Raw genomic sequence first — 18476 nt, 5'->3', positions numbered from 1 at the left:
CTTAATCTTCCTGACGGCCCCCAGCGCCTAGAGACCCTTACGGGTGATTGTTCGCGCTTTACAAATGTGGATTATTAGGGTAGCTATGCGCTCAATAAATGCTGTTAATAATAAAAATTAGCCGGGTATTGGGAATTTGAAGAAATCCCCTATTTCGTGATCAAGTTGCTTCCCGGTATCATTCTACAAAAGTTCGACAGAGGCTTCTTGCTTGTAAAATTCCTTCATTAGACGAAGCTGTAGATACAGCCAAAGGTATTCAGTGTTCACAAGGAGACTCTAAGTAATTGGAAACGTCTTATCCTTTCATGCTTAGAGCTAAAGTAGCAACAAACCTCAAGTACCAAAACAGAACACCTTGGGATCTCTGTGCTTCTCTTCCAGAACACAGTGTTATTGGTGTGCATCTTATTCTTATATTCCCACTTTTAAGAATTGTCCCACTACAGCTCAGGAATGTTGGAGGTGCAATAAAGTATGGCATTTTGGTAAAGTTAGAAGAGGGAACAACTGTGTTACCATCAGGAGTGTCTCTGGAGAAACTGACATAGTAGAAAATAAAATAAAATAATTGGTGCTTGCGAGAGAGGTTTTGGAAGTAGAATGTGTTCAGAATGATACATGTTGCAGTGATCCTCATGCACCCATAAACACTGAGGGTGCAGACATTCTCGTGCAAGCATCACAATTACTTCTATAGGAAAATTCAAAGAACTCTAATGTAAGAAAACGTTGTTACCTCCAGATGCAGTAACCACCGAACTAGAAGGTACAAAAATCGATCTGCTGGGTTATTTTTTATCAGAAATTGGCTATTCTTGACAAGAAGATTAAAGGGAACGTAAATGTGGCTCACAAAGGAATCAATCTGTTGCAGTGGTGGCACCAGGCTGATTTTGACATGTTATCAGACCTGGAGAGAAATGTGCTGTTTCATTAGTAAATACTGAAAGTGGACATAATCGGATGGAAAAGGTTATTCAAATCGCTCACTAAAAAGAAGGGAAGAATCCAGAATTTTGTCCACACTATCAAAGTAAAAGATGGGAGTGTTCCAGTTAATTACAGGTTTTGGAATGTGCCACATAGTGTAAGGGGGGAAGCTGTCCCAGACTCTCAAGAAAATGCAAGAAGATGGTTGAACCAGTTGATGCGGACATATGACGTTACAATGGAAACAATTACAATACATGCTTTTACAACGTGGTTTTTACATTGCAACTACCATTACAACACATGATTTTACAACGCATGCCATTACAACGCATTTTTAAAAACTACCATTACAACGCATACCATTACAATGCATACCATTACAACGCATACCATTACAACGCATAATACTTTTAGGGGAACAGTAGGGTAAGTATTGGATAGTGTAGGGGTAAAAATACTATTCCCACTCCAGTGAGTGCAACAGTAGGGAAAGTGTTGGATAGCGTAGGGGTAAAAATTACTATTCCAGCTCCAGTGAATGCAACAGAAGGGTAAGTGTTGGATAGCGTAGGGGTAAAAATTACTATTCCCATCTACCCCAAAACCCATACCCACCCTAAAACTACAAAAAATCTCCATTACTTACCTTATAATGCATGTAATGGCATGCGTTGTAATGGCATGCGTTGTAGTGAAAGGCGTTGTAATGGCATGCGTTGTAATGTCATGCTTTGTTAAGGCAGTTGCGTTGTAACAGTTGCGTTGTAAAAGCAGTTCGATGCAGTGACTGCATTGTAATGGATGTTTCCCAGTTGATGCTAATTTCAGAAGGTTATAATCAGAATGGTCAAATGTGATATGGTCTCCGTTATGTCGAGAGAATTTTGAGTTATTCAAGCAGAGCATTGTGTCAGACCTTGCTCTACAATTGTATCTTGAGAGCCATGAAACATTTGTGACTGTGGACGTAGATGATTACGGTGTGGTGCCTGTACTGTCCCAGTTGGATGGGGCCAAAGAGGTCACAAATGGGTTTGTATCAAGAAGAATGAGAGCTGTGGAAACAATGAATTCTGTGATTGAGAAAGAGACGTTAGTCTGTGTATGGGGAATCAAAAACCTCAAGCCTTCTTTGTGGGCAAGGATTTTCTGCTTGACCACAAATAAGACAGATCATCTCCACCTAGCGGATATTTTATCACAAGAAAAAATGTAAAAGGCCACAGGAACACTGTAATGATTAACCTTAAACTGCTCGAGTTTACTTCATAGTGGAATATATTACGGTGGAAAGATAGTTGAGGTTTATTTGTATTTTATCCTGGTGCCTGTAAGTGGAGATGAGCAAGAATATGGTTTGGAAACTTCAATTGAAGAATGCATAATTTCTAAATTGGAGAACTGTGTAATTTGTCACGAAATGGGGGAGTGGTGTGCAAAACTGGTAGAGGATGCAGAATTGTATTAGGTCATGAATTTTGTTAGGATAGTATGACCTTAGAAAACGTCTGTAAGTGTAGATGTGCAGTCTTTTTGCAAGGTAGCAGATGAATTGGCTTTGGAGAATGGCTTACATGTGAGGGGTGATAAGTTGGTTCCGCCCTCCTGTCTGAGAAAAGAACTTTGGAGACTGCATCCGCCGGTTATTTAAGTATGAGTGGCACCAATCAGAGAATTAAATGTACTTTCTGGTGGCCTGCTGTACACATTGGTGCATGACTGTGCACAGTACAGTAGTAGTGACAAGCATCAGGTGACATCAGCTCCCATTCCAATACTGGATGTGGGTCCCAGCAGAGTATGACAGAGAGCGTCAGTTTATTTTATCGGTCCATATGATGTCCTTCTGAGTCACTTGAGATTCATGATAATTCTGATAAACCATTTAGCAAGATGGGTGGAAGTGTAAGGTGTGGCTGAACCTACAATGAACAGATGCCAGACAATGAAGTCCAATTTACGCCATCAGCCATATTTGGACAAGAGTGAATCAACCACTTATGCACACCACATAATCACCATAAAGCCAATGGCAAGGTGGCATGAAATCCAGTGATAACTTTAATGTGGTGCGATGTGATCATGGAAGCAGGTTGAAGAGAAAGGAGGTGACGTTGAAGCCCAGGTTCATATCAGGCGATTGGATTCACATCAAAGATGCTTTATTGTGAGGAAAAGGTTTGTGTAAATATAGAGATTCCCTTTAGATAGCGGAGGATAGAAGTAACGCCATGTATATAGTAATGGTCAGTGGTGGGATATGTTGCCTGCCCATCAAGCTGGGCTTGACGACAAGAGTAACGAAACTGGTGTGAGTGATGCGGAGACTGGTGGTAGGTGGCATGGGAGCGAGATGAGCACGCTGCACAAGGATATGAAAGGTGTGACATGAATAAGACGAGCACAGATATGAACAGTCATAGACAAAGCATGCCACTTCGAAGGTGTTCTCATGTTAAATGGATTCCTCGTATGTTCTTGAGCCGAATGTGACAGCTAGCCACCCGTGGTTCGATTCCTCACACGTTATTGACCGTACGTGTTTCTTTAATGTTTTGTGAGGGGTCTCTGGATATTTCTTGCAATATTTCTTTTCCTGGTTGTTTAAGGTGGAGATGTGTGCATCTGCATTATGTGTAGTCCATATCTCAAGCCGATTTGGCAATGTGTTGGAGCTTGCTTATTGGTTGGCTATGCACTCTTTTCTTTATGATAATGATCCAGTGACATTCAGTCTGAGGTCCATGGCCCCTTTACAGCAGCTCCATCACTTTTTGGGTATCGCATTGAGTCTTCGTTGGACAATACATGAAACGGTCTTATCACCGCACAGCCTAGTTGATGACAGTGAGTTCTGGCAGGCATTAGTTTGTCTAAATAGACATATCAGGCCAAGAGGTTAGGAGGGGAGAGGTGGATGTGAGGAGAAAGAGAAGTGAATGGAGAGAAGGAGTCTTAAAGAGGTCAGTTCCAGGCAGAGGAATTATTGTTTAATATGGTGGGGAGGAAGGGCGAAAGGCTTGTTTATTTGTCTTCTCTTTTATTGCCTTGGGGATCGCCAGTAAAATCAAGTTTGAAGTAAAGATAGCAAGGACACAGTAAAGCATTTATATGGACATTAATCTCTTACATCACTTAGGGACAGTAAGTATTTCACATCCTGACACTGCTTCCCATTCACTCAGCTCCAGCTCTGGATGGTGAACTGTTGATTCATTTCCTCTCAGACCATCTGACGTTTTGCTTGCCTGATTCCTCCAAAATGCTAGTCCGCTCATATCTACTTGAGGAAGAACTTCAGATAAATGCAATGTCTCTGCAGAATTGATCAACTTAACTGCAATGTAAACCATTTTAGAAGCAACATCATATCTTCAATTATAGGAACAGGACCCCTGGCCAGAAGACCGAGAGTAGAAAAATACACATTGACATGGTTCTCTTTACGTTTCTGCGTAGTATTGGTCATTTAATGTTAGTGGGATTTGCTAGTTAATGTGTGTTTGTGACCAGTATAGTTTGTGTGTTCCTTTAGACAACCACCTGGATGCCTCACCTAACAAATTGACCCCCATGGAGGAGAGCCTGCACCTGGTCGATGGAGGGTTATCCATCAACTCGCCCTTCCCACTAATGCTTCAACCAGAGCGGGACGTGGATGTCATCCTCTCTTTCGACTACTCGTGGGATTCACATTTCAAGGTGAGAGCAAGCCATGGTTATGGGGGCTTATACCCAAAATATTGAGATTTAAATATCGACCTGCCAAAAACACTTTGACCTAAAATCGACTGCCAGCTATATATGTTGTCAAGGTACATATATGTGGAGTTGAGTATACTAAATTTAAACTTGCATGTATAAGCATAACTTCCTGATGTTCTGGAATTCGATTTTAAAACAAAATATTTGTCCACAATAATCTGACAACCAACTGTTTATGGGCATGCAGTGTTATGCTTGCACTCTCTTTAGGGTCTAGTCTGCAAGTGCATGCACTAGCGTCTTCCTTGCGAGACACTATTGTATGCAGAAAAAGGCTTGGAGTCCACCCATTGCTTACCATTTGTTGTCTTCATGTCACTCTTCTATACAGACTCCGTAATTGACACAGTGCATGCAGTTCGGTCATTTGCGCTCAGTTCTGTGGAGCAGAGACCAAGCACAGGTTGATTAAAGTTAATCCGTGCCTGTCCGCTGCTCTTTACGTGATTGAAGTACTATTTCTTGCCCCTGTCCACTTCCCCTACCTGCTGCTCTCTCCATAAAATGTGTGCTTTTCTTGCCTTATGTAAGCATGACTCCTCTGCTGCCTTCTACAATCTATGCAGCAGAGCAGTGCCTGTTGTCTCTTGAGAGATGCCTTATTGCGCTATCCTCTGTTTACAGCTGCTATGTGCCATCTTTTTGCATGTGAGGTCTTCAGTCTGCCTCCGTGGTGAGCTTGTATGCATCCTGCATTGCCAATCCATGCTGCTCTTTGACTCAAAAGATTAACACCAGTCTAAAATGACTTGCAATTCGATATCTATTGGAGGAGGTGTGGCCTAATGGCAGCGCTGGCAGCTTTACAACTGGAGGACCAGGTTGGAGTCTTGGTATCAACTCAACATCCTTTGTACCTAATCAAATCACCACCTCTACCTGTGCTTCAGAAATAAATATATAAAAGTGAAAATGACAAGATGGCCACGTAGACGTGTCTGCGGTAACTCCCTGGGATGACAAAGTAATTTAGAAATATCTGCGAGTAATCCTGCATTTTTGTATGCATGAAAGCAACGGAGACTCACCTAAGAATCCGGTAAGGGGTGAGTCCCGATGGAGCGACGAGCCGAAAGACCAGATCGCTGAGGAAGGCCTGGAAACAACATGGGCCACAGACGCTCGTCAACCAGCAGGAGCGGTGGACGTCTGATGCCTGACGGAGCTGGGCACCCCCGTGACACTGCGACCCAGGCTCCAAAATCCAAACGCTGCCGATCTGCGCCACAAGTAAGGAATGGCGGCGGCTGGGATCCTGAGGCAGCGGGGCTGTGGAGTCCACCTGAAGCTGTGACCGGAGGGTGTTGGAGCGCCCCGGATCGACTCGTGGTGAGCATGAGCCCCCCGTGAGTCAGAGAATCTGACGTGCACCTGACGGAAAGGGAGGCCCGAAGGGCCTGAGTAACCGAGTGCCTGCGACGTGCGCAAAGAGCCTAACGTGCTGCGGCAGCCTGAAACCCTCCTCCAGCAGGGAGATCAGGACCCGGAGGAAAGTCTGCTGCGGGAGATCCACTCCGAAGATCACTCCGAAGACGGCGGGGCCAAGCCCTAGGTTCGGGGGTAACCTCATCTGTAATCCTGGAATGACTGGGCCTGCATTATAAATATATGAGAAACAGATCCAGAGGTCAGTGAGAGGCCCTGGGTCTTGCCTGTTGCAGGGGAGCCTGAGATTAGTGGCAGAGATAGCGTTTTAAGTCCCCAGATCGGAAGCTGTAGCTGAGCTGTACTGAAAGCGCAGACCAACAAAATAAGCACCTATGCATTTCCCCTCCCACAGGGGTATGATCCCCGAGAAGAAAATATGGGTGGAGGGACCATGGAGATCCACAAAAAGAAAAGGAGTCCCCCAAGTTGGTAGACGTGCTGCAGGCAATCCAGTCTACCCGGGCAGATATGGTTTACAGAATAGACGCAGTAGCCATTGACGTCATTCTCCTCCAATGTGACCTGCGGAAGGTGGCCGACAGAGTAACTAACATGGAAGAAAACATGAAGATATTGCAAACGGAAGTGTTGAACCTCAGGGATACGGTTATTGCACTACAGAAACAAGAAGTTCATCTGGATGAGAGAGCGGAGGACTCTGAAGGGAGGTCCAGGAGGAACAATCTGTGCTTTGTGGGCTTCCCCGAGCAGACGGAAAGCCCCTCAGTGGAGCTCTTTTTGGAAGAATGGATCCCACATGAATTAGCTCCCAAGCGTCTGTCAATGTTTTTCAATATTGAAAGAGCACACAGGTCGTTGGCTGCCCCCCAAGACCGGGTGCTCTGCCGAGAGCCATCATTGCCCGGTTCTTTAATTAAAGAGATAGAGACGTGCTCCTGTAGTCCATACATACTAGAGGACCATTACTATTCGAAGGCCATCTCATATCAATACACCCTGACTACACACAGCATGTACAGAAACAGAGGAAGACCTTTCTCAATGTCAAAAGGCGTCTTTGTGAACTTAACATGAAATACAACCTGCTATTCCCGCAAAGCTGAGGGTGGAAAAAGCTACCCGCACACTGTTTTTCCAATCGGAAGCTGAAGCCAGTGACTGGTTGGACTCCAGCTGGATACCGGGGGCCTGCCTGGTCCCATCCACAGGATCATCAAAGACGACGAAGATGGGAGACAATACCTGGGAGCAACGAAGGGGCCCAAGGCAGAAATCACAAACTCTACGAGGAAGTCCCGGCAGAGTAAAAGTCCGTCCCAACAGGACACTACAAGCTTCATACACTGAAACCATACAAAAATCAGAGACTGCGACCCAGGATACAGGACTTGACCCGGAGAGACTGGAAGAACTGATCGAGTGAGCAGGAGAGACTCCCTGATTGTCCTATATATGTGGATATGGTTCGAGAAGAAATGTAAAGGTGAGAGAGACATTGGGGTAAAAGACTTACATGAAAGCTAAGGAGAGACATGTGGTTGTTCCAGTAGATTTGTCTCGGGGAGGCAAACCCCCCCCCACAAGGGCCAATACCGGCAGAGAGGGATGTAGGGTTCACCTCGCGCCCTCTGCCGTGACTAGGCCGCTAGCTCAGAACTTAACAGACTCAAGTAAAAGAGACTGCCTGCAGCCTAATTAGGCACGCTTAGTTTGGTATTTTAGTTGGGGCGGTGGGTGGAGTAGGGCGTACTTGCAGGCCAATATCCCGCACCATATGGAAGGTGAGACAGGAATGCCTGTTGGGAGAGGAGATGTTGGGAGTTTTGTTGTTGAGTTTAATTGGGAAATATGCAGATATTAACTGTAAAGTATCTAGTGTCTGATTCTGGGATACGGTTAAAGAAAAGGGTGAGTGAGGAGACCATCACAGGAAGTGCAGGACAGAAAATGATCAGAAAGAAATGCCAGGAAATATGGGAGTACAAGAACTGAATATTATAACATGGAACGTACGGGGTATGGCCAATTCCAGAAGAGGGGGAGAGTGCTGGAATATTTGAAACGCTGCAGGGTGGAGATTGCATGTCTACAAGAAACGCATATCTGAGGGGAGGCGATACCATGCATTTGACGGTGCTGGAGGGACCAGATATATGTCAATTCTTATTCTGGGTTCGCCAGAGGGACACTGATTTTGGTGGCCCCTGGGATACCATTCCAAAGCATTAAACATGTGTCAGATCCGGAGGGGCGGTATGTGATACTTTACGGGAAGGGCAGGAGATTTATCTTATTAATGTTTAGGCTTCCAACTCAGACTGTCCCGTCTTCTTTACAACAGTGATGGAAGCAGCTGCCCCTTTCCTGGAAGCGGAGGTAATCTTACTGGGAGACAACTGCCCCCTAGATGCGCGGCTGGACTGGGACCCGCCCAAAGAGAACACTAAACCCCGAACGCTCAGAGTATTGCGGGATATCCTGACTGGCCTGCAACTCCCAGATGAGTGGCAGGAGCAAAATCCATTAAAGAGGGTGTTCTCCTGTTACCCCCCGCTACCAATACTTTTAGTCGATTAGACTACTGCTGTATCTCCTCAGGCTTAACAGTGGGGATGAATGGGATTTCATAACTACCTAGATATTTGTCAGATCACTCTCCGCTCCTGCTGAATCTTAGGGAGGGTAGGGGGCGACCAGAAATACTGCTATGGCGCCTCTGTGCAGAAGCACTACAAGACCCCCCTTACGTAGCTACCCTCCAGGACGCCCTCACACATTATTTTGCTGAAAACTGGGGAATTGCGTCTACTAGAGAAATAGAGTAAGATGCCATGAAGTTTGTTATCCGCGGCGTAGCCATTAGGACAACGTATGGAGTTAGACAACAACTAGAACTGGATATTCAGGCCCAAGGCAGAAACTAGATGAAATAGGGACGGCGCTGCTTGAGGAAATGCAAGCGTTTGCAGAGTGGGGGAAGACACAAGAAGAACTTATGGCCTCCTGGTGTAGGTTGGGAAAACTTAAATATATACGGTATCAACAACGCTGTAGGAAGGTGGAATCTGACTGCATGGTTGCCCCCACTTTTTTCCTGGTGTTTTGCTGGTTTTCGACTTAGTTTGGCTGGGATCCTGCTATTCAGGACCCTAGCCTATCTGCTTTCCCCTTCAAATTGATTCTATGTACTTTAGGTACACTCCAGATTGGATTCTGGGGTACCCTTATAAGTCCCTAGTATTTGGTATACTATTTACCCAGGGCATAGGTACCCCAGAGGCCTACCAGGGGCTGCAGCATGTATTGTGCCACCCCTGGGAAGCCATCCAAAATGACACCACAGATCTGCTACTGCAGCCTGGGTAAGGTGGTGTATGCACCCCTTACTGAGATATAGATTACCTATATCTCTTCTGATCACTACACATATAAAGCTATCAGTCACCCCTATGGCAGGCCTTAACAATCCTGAAGGCAGGGTGCTGGGTTTTATGTGAGAGGGTGCCCATGCATGAGCAGAGCCCCTCTGCAGCCTTCGTAATCTATTCTCCGGGGTTGTCTGTGATGCAGCCATACCATATACTCTTAAGTGCATTATAACCTCGCGGTAAATGCTAACTTTAACCCCTTCCCCGCTCATGATGGAACCGTTCCGTCATGAGCCACGGTTGCCGTGTGCTCATGACGGAACGGTTCCGTCATGCCACGACCGTTGGCGGCCGCTCCGCCCACGCGGCGCTGTTTCCCCGCCTGTGCGGGGGGACAACGCAACTGGGCGGAGTCATGACGGAACCGTTCCGTCATGAGCACAGCTCAACCGTGGCTCATGACGGAGCGGCTCCGTCATGAGCACAGCGCCACCGCGCTGCCCCCCCGCACCCCCCAGCGCCGCGGCGGAATTCCCGCCGCGGCGAAGGGGTTAAAACGGCTGCACAGAACCATGTCATGTTTGGTGTCAAACACCTTGGAATCATACCTCCACACCAGTAACTGGTGTGGAGGTATGATTCCACCCTACTAGAGGGAGAAACATGGCAACACCGGTACACCCGGTACCAGCTTCACAGAACCCGGGCATCACAAAATGGATGCTTCCAGCCACAGACACAAGTCTGCCCTCCTTCTGCTGGACGAAACTCCGGCAGGGGAGGCTGGACAATAGGTTTCCTGTCACAGGGAGGTGTGACCACCTCCCAGGCAGGCTTTAGTTTATTGGGGCTGGGTGGGTGCACTCCAAGAGTGCTTTGATGTCTGCACTGGGGCACATTTGGTGTCCCTGTGCATAGTCCAGCTCAAACCGGTTGCAGGGGCTACCAGCCCCTGCTCTGGCACGAAACTGGACAAAGGACATGGGTGCAGCCACCCCTCTGTCCTGATCTTCCCATAGGCGGGTCCCCAGAGTTGTCCCACCCCTTCCTTGGGTATAAAGTAGGAACCCCTGACTACAGGGCTTTAGATTTACCTGGACGAAACTCTGCTACAGAAACCAGAACTTTGACGATCTGCATTGAACTAGATGACTGAAGAATCTCCCTTGGAGTAAAGGAATTACTCCCCTGCAAGGCAGGCACCAAATACGCATCTGTCCAGTTTGCATCTCCGAAGCTCCTGAGGACTCCGAAGAAAATTGCAACACAGGAAGTGGGTTCCTGTGGTCTCTGAGGTTGATCTGTGCACTCAGCAATTCTGAGGCCTGTATCCCTCGTGGAGACCGTGCAACCTGAACCCCTGGACACCGCGACCATTTGCAGAAGCATCAGCTTTGAGGCGACCTCTGAGGCTGACCTTTGGGTTACTGGTGGCCCTGAGCCTGAGCAGCAATTCCACCAAAGATTGCTGGCCTACACTCCAGGAGTGTTCCGTGAGCTGGCCCTTTGTGTTTTCTCTTGAGGTCCCTTTGCGATCCCTGGTCCGTTGACCTGTGGGTCCCTGAGAAGGCATCTTTAACTTTCTGCGGGCTTTCCTGGTTGCTCCAGATGTGCCCGGACTTCCCATCGCTTCGGGAGTCTCCAGGACCTTGCTGGTCCACACCGAAGCATCTTTCCTCTGACCGCGTGGGTTGCAGTTGCCAAGGCTTGTTGGTGTTCCCTTCGAACACTGACCCCCGCAGCACTCGACATCCTTCGTGGGACAGCTCGCATCCGGATCCTGGTTGTCGTCAATGTCTTCTGGTCCCCGTGGCTGCAGAGTCAAGCTTCACCTCTTCGCACCTGAAGCACCCGCCATCGGTGGGCATTCATCTATCGTGCCCTTGGTCACTGGCTAGCGACCCAGACTTTGGCCCCTCTGCTTTCAGGTTCTTCACATCACCGATCCAGGCTTGGATCACACCGGACACTTTTCTTCTTCACAGCAGCAGCACTTTGCAGCAGATCGCAATTGAAAATAACGACGATTCCCAATGCCATTTGACACCTATGCACACGGCTCCCCTGGGTGAGGTAACACGAGTACTCCGGTGCTCACATGGATGCTGGACTTATAACCTTCTAAGTCTGAAAGAGTTTGCTCAAAGTACTCTTCTAAGTGTCCTTAATCTTTAAAATTCCCACCGTGACTTTCCCATAGGATTGTACGGAGCTTTCGTCTGTGTTCTCACACTGCACCCGTTCTCCGTGGGTCCCCTGTGTCACTACCTTGGGTAGTTCCTTGGGGTCCCAGCGATTTTACGTGCTCTAGGCACTGTGTCTAGTCAAGTCAGGGTTGTTATACCACTTTCTTAATATATGGTTTGGTCTCCCCCTGGAGCCCACTGTGTATTGTGCTATTTACTGTTGTGCTAGTGCTGTAATATTGTGTATCTTGCTCTTTAACCTCATAAAAAGGTTAGTAGAGAGTGTTTAGTAATAAATACATATATTTTATATATATACCTGGTGTGGTTCAACTTTCATTTGGTCATTCAAGAGGTTATAATCTGGTAAACCAAGCTGCTTTACATTCCTTCGAGACTTAGCCTTAAGGCTGCTCTCCATAGCTACCACTAGGATAGCTTTCAATAAAGGTTGTCTTTAACCTATAACCAATAAGGGGTTGTTTGGACTGATACAAGGTGCCCACTATAACTAGTGGACAGCATATACCAGGCCAACTTCTCACAAACGCCTTCTCATGGAAGGAGATAAGTCTGGGGCCCTCCTAGCAAGATTGATAATTGCCGAATCTGCCCCACCCTCTATTTTACAGGTAGAGGACAGAAACAGGGAGTTGGTCGGTACCCAGTGAGCAATTGTAGATACTTTAGCACACAATCTGGCTACCGCCTGCCGTACCAAGTCACATATACCTCCAGAACGAATACAGGAATACCTTAATCACATTGAGCTACCACAGACAAACCCTGACGAAGCAGAGGCTCTTGCGGCCCCCATAACCAGGTAAGAACTACTAAATGCTATTAGTCATCTTAAAACTGCCAAATGTGCAGGTAGTTATGGCCTTACCGCTGAGTTTTATCAGTAGTTCGCACCGCTCCTGGTTGATAAGATACTGGAAGAATATACTGAAGCACATGAGATCAATGCAAGAGGCGCTAGTATCCATGATCTTAAAACCAGATAAGGACCCTTTGATGCCCGACTCCTACAGACCGATCTCCCTCTTGAATCTAGACGTCAAGATCCTGAGTCGGATTCATGTGATTAGGTTGCTTCTTTCTATGCCCCCCTTAATCCACCCAGGCCAGGCAGGTTTTATACCTAGTAGAAACACCACACATAACTTAAGAATACTTGTGCATGTCTGCCATGCTCTGATAGTACAAGATGAAGATTGCGCCCTAGCTATGTAAGATATTAAGCAAGCCTTCGACTCAGTAGAGTGGAAATCTATTTGGGCAGCCCTTCAAAAGATGGGGATGTGACAGGAGTTTCTCAGCTGGGTTCAATTACTATGTATGAATCCATCAGCTCGGGTGCGACTTAGAGGAAGTGGTGTCTGAAGAATTTTATCTGTCGAGAGGAACACAACAGGGATGCCCCCTGTCACCACTGCTGTTTGTAGTGGCGATGGAGCCACTAGCGGCAACACTCAGAAAGACTATGGTGGACCATGGAATCCCTCTGGGAGATACACAGCACATCGTTTCCTTGTACGCGGATGATATGTTGGGATATCTAAGGCGCCCACCTAGAGCAGTCCCATTCCTCTTACACGAACTAAGGACATTTGGCGAGTTCTCCGGACTCCGCATTTAGCCTGGCAAATCTTTGATAGTCCCCATCGGGAAAATGTCACAGGATGTAATTGCTTTACAACCTGATGTGGGTCTACCGTCGAAAAAAGAGGGTATGAGATACCTGGGTATTCAACCTGGCATACCTGGCATACCTCCTCATCATTTTTAGAACATAATATAGGGAGAATAATTGTTGGGGTGCGAGCTTCGGTGGGATTCTGGAAAAACCTGCCTCTCTCCCTAATGGGTAAAGTGGCGATTATAACAATGATAATCCCACCTCGCTGTCTCTACACTCTGCAGCACTCTCTCCATGAAATCTCCAGATCCTACTTCTCGACATTAGATAGTTTACTGGTGGACTTGTTATGGGGGAGCAAACAGAAACAAGTTAAACTGGATACCCTCCAATGGAAGTGGGTGGACGGGGGTGGAGCTGCCCCGTATATGTCTATATTACATAGCGGGCCAACTACAACATGGGGTCCACTGGCTGAAAAAGGGTAGTAACTTATGCCTTCAAAAGGTGTCAAGTTGTATGGATGACTCTTACCTAAAGCTAAATGGAGCTCAGACGGAGCTTATGCTCATGGGCAATTTCACCTCGCTGAACATTGGATCCTTCTGGCCTAGTTGTTTGGGGACACCTCCCTCCCCAAAGGACCATATTAAGAGTCTAGGTGTATAGCTAGACCTCAAGCTAGAGTTCAAAGAACAAGCAGGAAAGGTGGCAGCTTGTTGTTTTGGAATCTTAAGAATGTCAAGGAAGATCCTCCCCCTGCTACCTTCCTCAGCCAGAAGGCTATTGGTTCAAACTTTGATTTTGTCACGCTTGGGCTATGTTAATGCCCTATATATAGGAGCACCATCCACAACTATAAAGAAACTACAGATAGTGCAAAACTGTGCTGCTCGTCTTCTTCTGAATACACCCAAACGCCTTTCAGCTAAACCTGCATTGTCATCATTACATTGGCTACCCATCCACGAAAGAGTCCAATTTAAAGCATTATGTATCATGCACAAAACACTCTCAGGCAAAGGCCCTCCCGCTATTCGAGATATTATTTACCCTTATTGGCCCAAGAGAGCTCTTAGGTCAGATAATAAAAAACTGGCGGTAATCTCAAAAATAAAAAGAACACAAAGCGAAGGACGTCGCTTCTCATTTAATGCTGCAAAGCTATGGAATCACTTACCCACCAATATCCGACTGGAACCCAACCACCTGACCTTCAGAAAGCAACTTAAAACTTATCTGTTTCCCTAAAGCTGTGTATAGTTGGAACTGCAACACTACTAGCGCTGGGATGCTCCCGATTAGCCATGCGCTCTAGAAATGCCTTTCCATTCCATTCCAACTGGGTGAAGGCCCTTTTGGCAGGCACCTACGTCAGTAGTACTCTACCTAAGCTACTCATGATGGAGTTGTGGATACCGAACGATTATCCTTACCTGATTAGATATGTGGCGATGGAAGGATGGGGGATGTCTTACAATGTAAGACTTGCATACTAACGGCAACTTTATAACCCAAGAAGAGGCTCTGACCGCTTTCGAGCTGGGAGCAGGTCAATTCCTACAATATAATAAGATAGCGGCAGTAGCTAGAGGGATCTGGACTTCCTTCCCGGAGGAACCCCCACACACAGCCGTTCTGGCAACCATAATATCAATGGCAGGAGGGCAGCGTTTGATCTCCCAAATTTATAGGGCCCTCCAAGATGATAGCCCGGTCAGTGTCCACCCGGCTCAGGCAAAGTGAGAGGAGGAATCGGAGGAACGCCTACTAGAACGGGACTGGGCGAACATACACAAAGGAGTTCGGGAGGCGAGCCCCAATGCCCGTTTTAAGTTAATCCAATATCAATAGTTTACCAAGTATATCTAACCCCATGTAGCCTAAGTAAAATTTACGCAGAGAGATCGGACGCTTGCCCTAGATGTGGAGAGGCAACAGCACGCTTTGTGCATATGATATTGTTGAATATTATCCAAGCGGCGACCAGATGGTCCGTCCCCAGAACGATCCTATCTGCTCTCTTGCATCTACTACCCAACCCCCCCCCAAAAAAAAACTGAGTAGAAAGTTTGTGCTCCTGGGGTTGGTGATTGCAAAGAGGAGAGTAGCAATCTCGTGACTGCTTGGCCCGACTCCACCTCCTTTAAGTAGGTGGGTGCGAGATTTGAAAGAGTGGGCCACAGCTGACCTGGTCTGGATGAAACACATTAGGAGAGATGATAGACTTGAAGAGGATGCACGGGCATGGTGCGCAATGATTGCAGATTTGAAGGAACCCTTGGGGGGGGGGGGGGAGGGGTAGAGTTTGTGAGAGATTCGCAACAAACCCTGTAGCAGGAAATGCGATAGATGGATTATAGTGTGGCACTTCTGATAGATGGTCAATCACAGGCATGTTCACAGTTATTGGACACGAAGGGCGGGTGGGAAGTGGGGCAAAAAAGTTGATGAGAAAAGGACATTGACATTACTGCAATATTGTTGAATTCATTCCCAAACCTGTCACAGTAGATAGTTTTAGAAGACCATATTTCCAATGTACTTGATACTGTTCTCCTATGTAAAATGCCAATAAAGAGTGTTAAAAAAAAAGTTTGACCTGCCAAAATGTAATGGGGGTGTGTTTTTGCTGGGTGAGGTAAAAAACACACAAGTAATTTTTCCGTTATGTGTGGCAACAGGAGTTGCCGCATACACAGTAGTTCAGTATTACCAGTTGTGAGGATGGCCACAGACTGATTTTTCAAAGAGGTGTTCTCGTGAAACACTGAATAAAACAGAAAAGCGGATTAAAAAAAAGTGAACATGACCTTCTGCATCCTAATCTGGTTCTCAGGTAAAGTGCCCCAATACCATCGGGCCGTGTTGCTCTATAAACTGCAACCAAAAATAACTTTGGATATGAACACTGTTAGTAAAGTGCAAGCTTCGAAAACAACACTTGTATGTGAAATGGCGTGAGGTGCATTTCTCATACCCACTTTGATACCTTGGCATGATGCCAGATCAAATTTCAGTACACCGTTTATTTTACTGTGTCTTGTGACTTGAAACGTCTCACATTCTTTTCACATTTAAAGCGCCATTCAGCACATGCTGCCCAGAAAGCAGTTGCCCGGCATGCTGCTTGGACTACGTGGGAGTTCAGACAGAAAATGTCGATGTGGTGAAAGTGTCTTAGACATGACTTGTTACCGCACATGGACCTCCTACTTTGCTTTTTGTCCACATAGACGATGATCACATTCACCCACCTTAAACTTTGCACACCAGCCTCCATCTTTCCGTGCCTTGTAACTGAGGCAGAAATAAGTACAACCAATCGAAACCTTAGCTGCTTAATGAAAAAAGCAATAAAGCAATTAGTTGTTCATGCTTAGTCTTCCGAGATGTTGGCCCACATGCTCTGTGCAAACATTTTCTCGACTGCCAGTTTTACACACACTTGTGGGGATGGGTACTTGCTCTGCAGCATTCTTGGACCGGTGACCTTCGATCGAGGGGTAACTTCGAGGAACAGTGCGTATGAGTTCAATAGTCGGATAGAGTTGGTAATGCACTCCAGCTCACCAGCAGTCATAGCAGTGGAATCCGTGTTTATTTAATGTACCTGCATTTGGAGGTCGAATATACAGCATCTCTGACTAGACCATAGAGTCACAGAAAAAATGAAGCACAGAGTAGCCAGAACGGAACAGGTGGAAGAGATTTGGCAGCCTGAATTGGCAATGTGAGTAGCACACCAGAGGGCGACATTTCATTTATTTTCCAGTGTTCTGCAGGTAGATTTGATGCATTCCTAAACCTGAGCCCAAATAGTGACCATCCTGGAACTGGATGTTTTTCTGATGATGCATCCTGGGATTCATCTTGATTGCCGCATAAGATGAGGAACCTTCCCTCTCCCCTCCTCCCTTTCATACAGGACTCCTGGGCTGATTCCCTTCATTGTGAACACCCAGTGGCAGCCACAGGGGAGAGAGGCTCTCCCGGAAGATAGTAAGGGAAAAGTAAATCAAATGAGTTTGTATTGACTAATCATTCATGGCCATATTACCAGAAATTGTCATACTTTGAAATGTTCTGTTTACACCATCAGAAGGATTTTTCAGTGGGAAATACATTGGCCTCAAAGTCGCTAAAAACCTTTCTGTCATCAAAGACATTGCGGTCATTATGCAGCCACCAAAAGTTTTTTTCCCCTCACATTAGGCTGCTAAAGCTAGTGTAGCAACGTAGTCTTTCATACATGGCCACCCAAGAATTGTCACTTTTTTAGACCCTATTTTTACTGCTAATATCACTCTATGCAATATGGCACTACTATTCAGTACCAGAGTGTATGTGCTTTGCCCCTAAAATGGTACTGTAAAATTGTTTTCAATTAGCGGCTTCACTCTCTAATAAGACCATTGTAAATTGGGGCAGAATCTGCACCAGTGGTGTGTGAGTTGAACTGCCTATGTGGGCTGCAGAGTATTCTTTCACCATCCACATTTATGATACAAGTGCATGGCGTCAGGGGCCACTGTGGTGCTGTGGCTAGGGTGCAGTCTAAAATCGCTGCAGTGACTATGGCAGGGAAAATTGCCCTGACCATGCAGGAAAACCTATTTTTATATACTAGCTAAGTCATCCCAAAAGGGACTGTGTCTGCGGCTGCGTACCTAACATATAAAAATGTAGTGTACTACATATTTGGACAGAAATCTGTCAGAATGTCCCTTATGCGCTGGAACATTTCTTATCTTGGCACTAGAAAGCATGGTATATCATAGATATAATGAAAATAATGTGTCCTAAATATTGTTTACAAAAATATTATCCCATTGGAGTTAATATGAGCAACTACAGAGTGAGTCGCGTTCTGTGTGTTTTTAGAATCAGGCACAGCCTTATCCGCATTGAAAAAAATAAGCAACTTTGAAGGTATTTCTTTATAAGGCCCTGGTTGACAAGTGAAAGTCTTACAGGGCATAATATGAAATAACTTTAAAGCCACTGATTTTTCTTCAATGAGGATATTCTGTACTCCATTCTTATAGCATTAATCTGAGGCTGCCTTTGGAATTTGTGTCTAGATGGAGATCTACAAACCTGACATAGGGGATCTCATGCATGTCCTGGCATCTTGATGAGCCCCCAAATTCCCTTGTTTGGATTCATTAGTGCTATGCTGGTAGGAAA

The 18476-nt window shown here is 46.1% G+C and overlaps 1 protein-coding gene across 1 annotated transcript in view; it reads left to right on the top strand.

Moving 5' to 3' along the window:
- PLA2G4F (phospholipase A2 group IVF) overlaps positions 1-18476 on the top strand; it is a 238999-nt gene that overhangs the window by 206013 nt on the left and 14510 nt on the right. The window contains exon 18 of the mRNA XM_085627089.1: positions 4472-4638. Coding sequence (XP_085483215.1) covers positions 4472-4638 — 167 coding nt within the window. The remainder of the gene's footprint in view (positions 1-4471; positions 4639-18476) is intronic.

This window comes from Triturus cristatus, chromosome 9, assembly GCF_964204655.1.
Source record: "Triturus cristatus chromosome 9, aTriCri1.1, whole genome shotgun sequence".
Lineage (NCBI taxonomy): Eukaryota > Metazoa > Chordata > Amphibia > Caudata > Salamandridae > Triturus > Triturus cristatus.
The sequence above is the reverse complement of the archived record's forward strand: the minus strand, read 5'-3'. Positions and strand labels throughout refer to the sequence as shown.